Source organism: Colius striatus, chromosome 23 (assembly GCF_028858725.1).
Source record: "Colius striatus isolate bColStr4 chromosome 23, bColStr4.1.hap1, whole genome shotgun sequence".
NCBI lineage: Eukaryota > Metazoa > Chordata > Aves > Coliiformes > Coliidae > Colius > Colius striatus.
The window spans coordinates 5,356,624-5,366,989 of record NC_084781.1 but is presented as its reverse complement, the minus strand read 5'-3'; the positions used below and the strand labels follow the sequence as shown (position 1 = coordinate 5,366,989).

General features: G+C 46.9%; 2 protein-coding genes across 3 annotated transcripts in view; both read left to right on the top strand.

Annotated features, from left to right (window-relative positions):
* Window positions 1–259: 259 nt before the first annotated feature.
* LAYN (layilin) lies at window positions 260–6,611 on the top strand. 2 transcript variants are annotated; one of them, XM_062014032.1, is made up of 7 exons: window positions 260–371; window positions 2,273–2,570; window positions 3,274–3,431; window positions 3,763–3,801; window positions 4,151–4,234; window positions 4,924–5,026; window positions 5,731–6,611. In XM_062014032.1, exons 1-7 carry the CDS (start codon window positions 305–307, stop codon window positions 6,086–6,088), a joined length of 1,107 nt encoding a protein of 368 aa, XP_061870016.1. In that variant the 5' UTR covers window positions 260–304; the 3' UTR covers window positions 6,089–6,611. The 2 variants fall into 2 exon arrangements, with proteins under 2 accessions (XP_061870016.1, XP_061870017.1); XM_062014033.1 differs by lacking the exon at window positions 260–371 and adding an exon at window positions 893–1,140.
* A 1,828-nt stretch (window positions 6,612–8,439) lies between these two features.
* SIK2 (salt inducible kinase 2) overlaps window positions 8,440–10,366 on the top strand; it is a 36,670-nt gene continuing 34,743 nt past the window's right edge. Inside the window, exon 1 of the mRNA XM_062014162.1 lies at window positions 8,440–8,645. Within this exon, the coding sequence (XP_061870146.1) occupies window positions 8,496–8,645 (150 nt within the window). The 5' untranslated portion in view covers window positions 8,440–8,495. The remainder of the gene's footprint in view (window positions 8,646–10,366) is intronic.

Genomic DNA, 10,366 nt, shown 5'->3' with positions numbered 1-10,366 from the left:
ATAGCTGAGAACGGGGCAGCAGGAGGGTTGTAGGCTTCGCTCGTACCCGCAGCGGGAGAGGCAGCTGCCTCCGGAGGAGAGATGCTCACAGAGGGAGGCGGGTCCCGTCTTTGCTCGCCGCCGCCTCCCCGCCGCATAGGACGCTGTGCCGGGCTCTGCCCGCTGGCCCGGAGCCCGCGGCGGGAGGCGGCGCCGGCTCCTCCCCGCTCGCCCTCCCCTCGCCGCGGCCGGGCCAGGGGCCACTCGATGGGGCGAGACGGCGCAGGCAGCCGGCGACCGGCGCACCCCGAGGCTGCCGGAGGCGATGCTGGCGGCCGCGGCGCTGGTGGCCGCCGCGCTGGGCTGCGCTGCGGGGACGCGGCTGCTCAGCGGTAAGGCTGCGGGCAGGGTCCCGGGGAGGGCCGGGGAGCGCACTCGCGGCCCCGTGAAGGGTCGTCCGCTGGCCCGAGGCTGGTCTGCGCTCCGGCTGCTCCTCGCCTGCGCTGGAGGGCTTGGCTGCGCGGGGAAGGCGCGGACGGGACGGCGTGTGCGCTGCCCTGTGCGGGCATTTCTGCCCTCTGCCTGCACAGCGGGAGCTCGGCTCCGCCTGCCTGGAAGCGTCTCTGCCTTTCTGGTCGTGAAGGGGTACGCCGATAGTCCGGTTTCATTCTCCTCTCATGACGAAAGCTTCTACTCTCTCTGCTGCATTTCTGTCTTGGTTCTAGTGCTGAATGCTGCCCTGGCTAACAGAACTGCTCTTGTCATCCGCCCCTCGATGGTAAATAGCAGCCTGGCTGAGTTTCCAGCCAGCGCTAGGTTGCCTTCCTCTACAAAGTTTCTTGTCCTCCTGGTTTTGTGCAATGGAATGTCGCCTATTTAGATGCCTTTCATAGAACAGAAAAATATATGTGACCTCAAGGTTGGACCAGCGATTCTTTTTGGAGGCAGTACCCAAACTACATAGTCTAGTCTGGTTTTAGGGCATAGAGTAGCCAGTAGGCGTATTCAGCAAAGAGCCTGAACACTGTGGTTGAGTATCAGAAACGAATGAGTGCAGTTTGTGACTATTTCTAGACAGTTGCTGCAAGCTTTTAATAACAATGTGCCATCTGTGTTTTTCTTATATCTTCACAATAGCAGTGGACATATCCCTCAGGAGAGGTAAGGGCTTTTTGCCTTTTTGCATGAGTGTTATGTTGCTGAGAAAAGCATAGGCTATGCCTGGAGATGTACTTTTAAATACTGCTTTTGCAGTACAGCTGGTTTTAATTTCTGTGTAAATTGTTAACACACTCTGAGTACTTAGCTGTTCAAAAATTCCAGTATGAAAGAGCTTTAAATTCCAACTCACAGAAGCGGCCATGCAGGAACCTGTAAGAAAGCTGACATCTATCCCATGGAGAGGTTTATCCTGACCTATACTCACATCTCATTTGTTCTGAATATATTACAACTTTTGCTAAATGCTTTTCTTCTCTATTTTTACATGTGATTCAGATTGTGATTGAAAGCAGATTGAAAAGAAATATTTACTGAGTAAAAGCAAAACTATTTGTTTGCACAACCTAAATATTGCAACTCTTCTGCTGAGAAACTTACAACTGCATTATTTTAGTTTATGTATCTTTTCACTTAGATCTTTACTTTCCTTGGAATCAAAATAAGCCCTGCTGTTTCATGCATGAGAAAGTCCTTGGCTTGTGACAGTCTGAAAAACAGACATTGTTTACTTCCTGAGTAGTCAGGAACTGTTTCAGTGCAGAGCAATGCTTACAATTGGACTCTGAACACATCTTGACACGCTGCAGCACATACTCCACGAAACTATTACATGTGCACCACAAGATAAATTATTCTTATCTCTGCTTGTGTAAGAGCATCTCTAATTTTAGACATTTATACTCTTTAAAAATCATAATCATTTTTAAAAGCCTCCTTGAACCCTTGTAAGGGAATTCTTGTTAAGAGACTGAACGTCAGCTTGCTCTCTGGCACAGCACTGCTTCTTTGTAAAGGAACTCTTAGGGTCTTCAAATCACAGAAAATTCATGAGCTGAGAAGTGCAAGACATGAAAGAACAGTGTTGCATAGCTCAACCTAAACTGTTCCATGCAGTAAGAAAAGGTTGGAGATGCCATTTTCCAGGATGACAATACAAGAGACTTTTTCCTTGTGTCATGTTTTTCATAGAAACTTTTGCATAGTGCAAAACTTGACCAAATGAAAGTGTTAGCATTCATACTTGGTACTAACAGGCACAGTTCCTGAAACAAGTTTTTTCCTGTTTCTGCAGGGCAGACAGTTTGCCGGGGTGGAACGCAGAAACCATGCTACAAAATAGTTTATTTTCATGATGCTTCACGCAGGATCAGCTATGAAGAAGCACATCTTGCCTGCAGAGCTGATGGTGGACATCTAGTCAGTATTGAAACAGAAGCAGAGCAAAGACTGATGGAAAAATTTATTGAGAGTCTCTTAGCTTCTGATGGAGATTTTTGGATAGGGCTTAGGAGGAAAAAGGAGGAGGTGGACAATGGTACAGAGTGTCAGAACCTCTACTCTTGGTCAGATGGCAGCTCATCCAAGTTCCGGTAGGTATCCGTGAGTGAGACCGGGAAGCAAACTGGTCAGGGACTGTCACCTGCCTTTAACAATCAGAAGGAGTTCTTTAAAAGGAACTGAGCAGTTTTGTCCCAGCTGTCACCTATGCTCCTTCTGTGGTCACTGAAGAGAACTATTCATGCCATCCAGATGCAAGGGGTAGACAAACTACCCTGTAGAGACCCTGATCTCTCTTTGTTGTTCCATATAAGACACCTAGATTTTCTAGGCTAGATTGGTTTTTTTTTGAATGCTAAAGGAGGTGGGAGAATGAGCAGTCTGGTCTTAAAAACCCCTGGTTAGACATGTCCAAAAACAATACTAAAATGTCTAAAACTGTGTAGAGAAGTCAAAGTTCTCCTGAGCTTTTACTCAGTCTTGCAGAGGAGTTTCAGGCACTGAAGTACTCAACCTGTCCCTCCCTAATATTTGCTCAACACCTGGCTCAGTGAGTTTTCTTCTCTGGAAAGTAAGATTTACAAAAAGGGAAGAGACACTGTACATAATCATATTGTTGTTATTCCTATTTTCACACAGGGGAAGCAGGAGGTGAGGGTGGGGTGTGCTGAGGTGTAAACCTGTTTGTTTCTGCCCTCTGTGATCCCCTGTATGCTGTGTTCCCATCTGAGTTTCTGCAGTACCAGGGAAAGTGATCTCAAGCTCTTACTTGACATGTTTGTTGTATTTTCTTAGGAACTGGTATGATGATGAGCCATCCTGTGGGAGTGAAATCTGTGTTGTGATGTACCACCAGCCATCTGCCCCACCAGGTGTTGGAGGTCCTTACATGTTTCAATGGAACGATGACAGATGCAACATGAAAAATAACTTCATTTGCAAATATTCTCTGGGTAATGAGTTGTTCTGTAGCTTTAAAAATCAACCTTTCCCCAGTCTCCAAGAGTCTCCTGTTCTGTCTTACTCAAAAGTTCTGGTGGGAGACAGATATCTTTAAATTTATGGAAGTCTCAAGGAAAAAAATCTCTATCTAATATCTGTAGCTAGTTGCCATGTGACTTATATGAACTCTCAAAGGATTTTTATTAAGTATTTGTAATATCAAAAATGGGGCCTGAGGAAGAGAGAACACTAAAGAAGGGTGCTGATTTTATTAGACTCTTCAGTACACTTGGTCTCCTTCAAGTAAATGAGGAAATCATGCATACCTTTTTTTTCTTTCAGAGAAGCCAACAAGTGCTCCAACAGAGAATTCTCAAGAAGGTAAGTTACAGGTATTTGTTTGGGGCTTTTTTCACACTAGGCTAGCTTTCAGTAGAAATGCCCTGTGTTACATTGATTGTCAAGGACATTCACAGACTGAGCAAGAAGCTTCCCTGCAGTTTGCACTTTCCTTGTGCTGTTTTATAGTTCATTCTGCAGGAACACAGTCTTGCTGTTGTTGCAGTGTCCTGTACCACTGGTCATGCTGCAGAATCTAAGCAAAAGAGTATCTGTCCACCTTACACATCTTTGCAGCTGTCAAACTCTTCCATCTCTTCTTGCCCTCACTTATGATTCTCAAACTCTTTCAAATAACATCTGCAATATTAATTAAGCCACTTCTTTTCAGATGTTGCAACAGCACCCTTGAGCCCAGGATTCCCAGAAGAACGCCATAAGAAAAGTGCTAATATAACAATTGTAGAAACCAAAGGTATGTTGTGCATTCAGCAGCTGGCCTGTTCTCTAACTGTGCAGGCCCACCTTTCTCACACATGGCTGCAAGCAGTCAGCACTTCAGTTTGATGTGTTTGACCCTGAATGTACAAGGCTGAATTTAGACAACTGCATCAGAAGAAGAAAAAAATCCTTCAGATCTTTTCCAGTACAAAAGTCAACTGGTTGTTTTGGCTCCCAGAATGTGCTAAAGCTGTGCAAAATTTATCGAATCCCTTTTGAGTGTTTAAATTGCCAATGTTTTTTTCATGTCTATTATTAACTATGAAAAACCCTTTCTTCTCACCACACTGACTTCTACAAATTCACTCATCATAAAAGACACTTTTCTCTGTGAAACCTTTTGGATGAAGGTTCCTAAGCTTTTAAAAGACAGCATTAACTTGCACTACTACTGTCTTCTTACAGCGAGAAAGGGAGGCTTGTTGGTCCTCATCTTGAGGATTTGAGTTTATTTTACTCCAAGCTACTGAACTAGATGTTCAGTCTCTGTTACACTTGCTCTCTTTGAGAAGAAGTAGATGCTGCCAGATTATGAACAGGACTAGAAGCCCACTGAGGTGTGATGGTGCTACTTTTTGCAGCCATTAAGTTTTTCTATGAAGTTCTGTGAATGTAAATGCAACTGGAAGTGAATAAAAGCCAGAATCTCATTTTTATCCCTAGAACCTCTTCAGAGTCTTGCCTACATCCTTATTCCCAGCATCCCTGTGCTGCTTCTCCTGATGGTCATTACAGCCATCTTCTGGTTTTGGCTCTTTGTGAAGAGGTAAGTGACATTTTTGGGTAATTAGTGAGCCTGTGATATCTTGTCCTGGCAATCATTTTACAGAATTCTGTAATATGCTCTGGAAAGGACTGCTTTCACACAAATAAATATTTAACAAGTGGCATAGGTGCTCCAGGCTCAGTTACTTGTGAACTGAAATTTTAAGTAAATCACATTATTACATTTTATTATGTTCACAGACATACAGTAGTTAGGGAACAGTGTAAAACCAGATGATGATTTTAAAGGGTTAGCACTTAAGTTTTCTTACTAAAGATTTGAATTACCCCTTCAAAAGTGAAAAACAGTAATAGAAATAAAAGGATATATGTTTGGAACAACTGACAATAACCCATTTCCTCCCCTTGCTTTCTCTGTGTGCATCATACCTCTGGTGGGGATGCTGGCTGTGGTTTTGAGAGTGTCAGTGTTGAGTGTTGAGTTTTGCTGCCTCAGCATCTGAGGTGGCAGCAGGGTACAAGGGGTACCTCAGCAGGTCCTGCCATGGGACTACCTCAGATATGCAGCCTGCTGCCACACACTTGGAATGCCAAGCAGCAACAAATACAATCACAAGTCCAGGTTTAGTGTCAGCTTTCCTCAAGGGTCATGGTTAAATTACTGTGAGAGTGACATGACATTGTTTTGTGTTTGCCTCTGAAAAAAAGCACATTATGACTTATCCTCTTTCCTCCATCCCTAAGGAGACGAGAGCAAATAGATGCAAGCCCAAAGGAGGAGGACATGTGGCTGGCTAACCCCAGGAGGAACAGTCCAAATCTGGATATTTACAAAGTAATCAAAAAGCAATCAGAAGCAGATCTGGCTGGAACCAGGCCTGACTCTAAGAATTATTCCTTCCGTGCACAGGAAGATAAAGCGCTTGACAGCCTTTCCAGGGATTATGATGATGCAGCCATGAATACATCAACGAGTGGCTTTGTGACACTGGCCAGTACTGAAAGTGGTTTTGTGACCAATGATATCTATGAGCTGTGTGGAGATCGTGTAGGGACGAGCAAGGAATCAGCTTGGGTGGAGAATGAGATTTATGGATATTAAGGAATTGGACAAAAAAGCCTTGCAATAGGGATGACAAAGTGGCTATCAGTACAAGTTTACTTGCCTTCCCTATGCACTTTTGAAAATAATAGTACATGTGATGTTGATCCTGGTTTTGCATTGTCCCTGTATAATTTTCTTTTTAAAGAATCTATCTGTTGCAAACATGAAAATACTTTGTTAAGTTCCCACAACTGCTTCTCTCACTTTCTAAATGTTGTAGGTGAGGCTGATGTTCACAGTGGCTCTGTCCTGTATGTCTGCAGCATCACAGTGTTTGCCAATCCCACTTGGTTCCTCCACCAGACAGTGGTGCAAGATGGAGCCTTGAAAAAAGTAAAAAAACCCAAACAAAACAAAAAAAACTTCTACCTGGTTTGAAAATGACACCCAGTTAGCAACGATTGCTCCTGAAAAGCAAAACCCTGGTAGAGGAGAGTGGTCATTGCTGGGCAACTGCAATGTCTGGGGTTTCCAATGCAATAATTAGTGTTCTTTTATCAAGAAATTGTGTGGTTTTTGACTTTTCTATGCTTTAATTCCTTTTTTTTCTTGTATTTTATTTTGGCAGGCACTAAAATATCTTTTAGGCAATGAAAAAAGGAAACAAGGGGGGAAAAAAAAGGCAGATGTTGGAGCTTAGGTGCATAAACTTGTAAAGCTATATTTTGGCAACTGTGTGCCCTGGTCTTTTGAGCTGCTCAGGCACAGTCAGCTGCATGTCAGCTTAGCACCTCTGGAAGTTATTAGAAGGCAAGGTGATTTTATCATTGCTTTCCTTCGCCATCTCGGTTTGGTGGAGCGTTGACAGCTGCAGTACTGTGTGTGACCACACGAGGGCACATGTGCGCCACAGTTTGTGTCGCCAGCCGCTCGTTGCAAACGGCCTGAGGCGCTCCTGTGTGCCAACTTGTGAGAAGCTCTTGAATTGCTTTCCTTGAGCCACAGCAAAAGCCATCAATAGCCGTTAAAGGCTGCTGTACAAAGAAATGCTTTCTGTGGCCGCAGGTCCTCTAGCAGGGTTATTAAGCAATGTTTTTGTAACCTGAACTTTCGAGCCAAAAATGCCATTCCGGTGTACAACACAAGGCGGTTGCTGCAGAGGTTTTCCATTGCAAACATAAGATCCAACTGCACCAGGTTCTGGTGAGATTTGACATGAAAATAGGCAGCAAACAAATAAATATTTTATTACTAAAAAATGTATTTATTATAAAGTGATTGAGAATAAACATCAGGGAATATTTTGCACAATGTAGAACAAGTTCCTCTGAACACACCAAGCTGTAACACATCCTGATTCTTATTTGGTCGGTGTTTCAGGCTTCTGAGAAAAAGTGAAGGATCCTATAGGGTAAAACAGGAGTGAAACTTCACAAGTGGCATCTCATGATCATGCCATTTTCTATTCAAGTAGGATAATGGTAAGCTTGCTCATGCACCTATCAGTCATTTTAAAGGGTGGATGTCTGACTAACTCATCAGTTAGTCATTAGCAGAACTTCTTCAGGGGATAAATAGAACGGTAATGGCGCAGTTATTACCCATAGCAGCAGCATCATCTCAAAATGTCATTCCTTAGAGGAATCTCATGAACAGCAAGTGCAGCAAAGGACAGTTGTTAACTTTTCAGAGGTCTTCAATTGCTTTCTGGCACGTAATAAATTTAACCAACTTTCCACAAGCATGAGGCAGCTTTATACACGAGACGTGAACACAAAGGGAAAGCAAGAGAGAGGTTTGTTTCTTGCGCTCTTCTTTTTGCTTTTTGTAGGCACATTCTGTTTCCAGGTGTGTAGGGAACAGAATGAACAACCTGTAGGATCAAAACTAGAATAGAACAATCGTCCTGCTGAGGAGGATTTGGGGACGCTGATGTACTTTCTCATCTGGAGTAACTTGGTTTGCTGCTTGCTGCCAGGAAGGAGGCACTTCTGTTAGGAAACTGTGGCAGAGCACCCCTAATCTGTAACCCATGTGCAGCAGCCCAAGGTCTTACTGCACCCTTGGGGCCACGGAGACCCCAGTCCAGGGCTCCTCATCCCGCTAAGCAGAAGCTCCCGGTGGCCTCACCATCTCTCTCCCAGCTACCCAAGCCGAGAGGCCGATGGGGCAGCGTTCCCCTGCCGCAGGGTGTGGGGCAGAGCAGCCGCGGGCTCCACGCGGAGCCGCCGCCGGGGCCGGTGGGGCGGGCGGGAAGGAGCGAGGGAAGCCCGGGCGGCCGCCCCGCCGCGGTGGCTGCCGTTGCCATGGCGAGGCCCCGCCCGGGCTGACGCGGTCGGTGACGCGCGGTTGGTGGAGGAGGGCCGAGGGGGCGGCGCGGCGCGGCTCCAGGGCGCCGCAGACGAGACCTGAGCCGCCGCCGCCGATCGCGCCGGAGCCGCCGCCGCCGCCCCCCGCGCCCAGCATGGTAATGGCCGAGCCCCGGCGGCCCCCCCCGCTGCTGCCCCGCGGGCTCGGGCCCGTCCGCGTCGGCTTCTACGACATCGAGGGCACGCTGGGCAAAGGCAACTTCGCCGTGGTCAAGCTGGCGCGGCACCGCATCACGCGCAGCGAGGTGAGGCGCGGCGACAGGGGCCCGCGATCGTCCCCCCGGCCTAGCCCAGAGCCGCCGCCGGGCCCCTCCCGCGGCCGCTGGGCCTCGCCCGGCCGGGGCGGTGGGCGGCGGGGCTCGGGTGTCCGCGGGAGCGGCAGCGGCCGGGCTTTGGAGGCGGGCGCAGGGCGGATGGCGGCGGCTGTGGAGCTCTGAGAGGCTGCAGCGGCGGGGTCTGAGGGCAGCGGGCTGCGGGGCGCGTTGCGGGGCTCCGTTCCGCGTTGTGAGAGCGGGGCGAGCGGCTGGGCTGCGCGGGAGCTGGGGTTTTGCTGGGGGTGGCCTGGGGACTTCGGCGGGGGCAGGCGGCAGCACCCTTGCAGGGTGATTGCTCCTTTTGTCCCTTCCGCCGCTGGAGCCCCCTCCTGTAGGGAAACGTTGGAGTATTCGCTTGAAGGGGTCGGCTGCGAGCAGGCATTGGAGCACGACCCTTGGCCGCCGATCTTGTTTGTTTCTCACTTTCATCCTCCGTCGAAGGGCAGCGATAATGCCTCCTAGTTGGGCTGTAGTGAGGTGCCCCGTGGCTGTCCTAGTAAGGATGCTCGGGCTGGGAGGGTGCAGCCGGCGGGCAGCTGTTGACTTAGTGTAGTTAAGGTTAAAACCTTGTGTTGTACCTCTCTTCATATCCTGAGTATTTCACGGTTTCCTGACCTGGCCAATGCTTGCAGATGAACAGTCCTACCTCAGTTATCTGTTTCAGCAAGGGAACTTGTGTGTGTGTATATGTGTCCCAAATTCTACAATACATCATCCTTCCAGTTAAGCAAATTCACCTATTTTTAATGTCTTTGTTTAACCGCCCCCCCAGTGTGTGTTACCCGGTGGTTATTAGCCTGTAGATTGTTAATACCTTAACACTTTCCATGAAACAAAAATGTTTGTAAGTCTGTATGGATAAAATGTGGTCGTGTTCACTCTTTAAAAACAGGTCTCTGATGAGAGTCTTTGAAAGATCAGCTTGCTCTTGTGTTTTCTTAGGTAGTTCTAGTCGCTACACCTAGAGGTAAGCTTTCTGCGAGGCTCTGCTGTGCTTGCTTTCATTGTTTACTGAAGAAGAGCTTACTGTGCTGCTCTGTACCAGGCAAAAGTAAATAAAATATTGTCCAAAGTACAAGGGGGGAAAAAAAAAAGAAAAAAACCTGCAGTTACTCAGTTTCTGTGGTCTTGTGTCATCAAACTGTCCCTCATGGGAATTCCTTACAGAAACCCTTAGTTTGGGCTTCAGTTGCTGGCATTGTTCTGACCATGCAGTGATGGATGAGCTTTACATCCCAAGCAGCAAAAGAAACGTTGCTTGTTGCCTTATTCCTCAAGTTTCATAATAAACTGTTAATTATTCTTAAATCCTTTCTCCCCGTTACTGAGGAGCCAAGCAAAGACACTGCCATGTTAGTGTTAGCTCCCCAGTTCTGGTATCCTTTTTCCATCTGTGTCCCATGAAATTGCTGCACTCCAGCGTGTTGTAGTACAGTCTTGATATTATTTTTTAACCATTTTTCACTTTCTGAGGGGCCTTGTGTCCAGTCTGAAGCCTTTTTATCATCTGCACGACTTTTGCAGCAGATTTGTCTGTGTTGGAGACTTGTGTCAAGGTCTTTCGTTTCTCAGTATTGCTACCTTGACTTTCTGCAGTAAAAGAATGTTCATCTGGAACTTAATGGATGAGTTAGATGCTGGAAGTATTTATG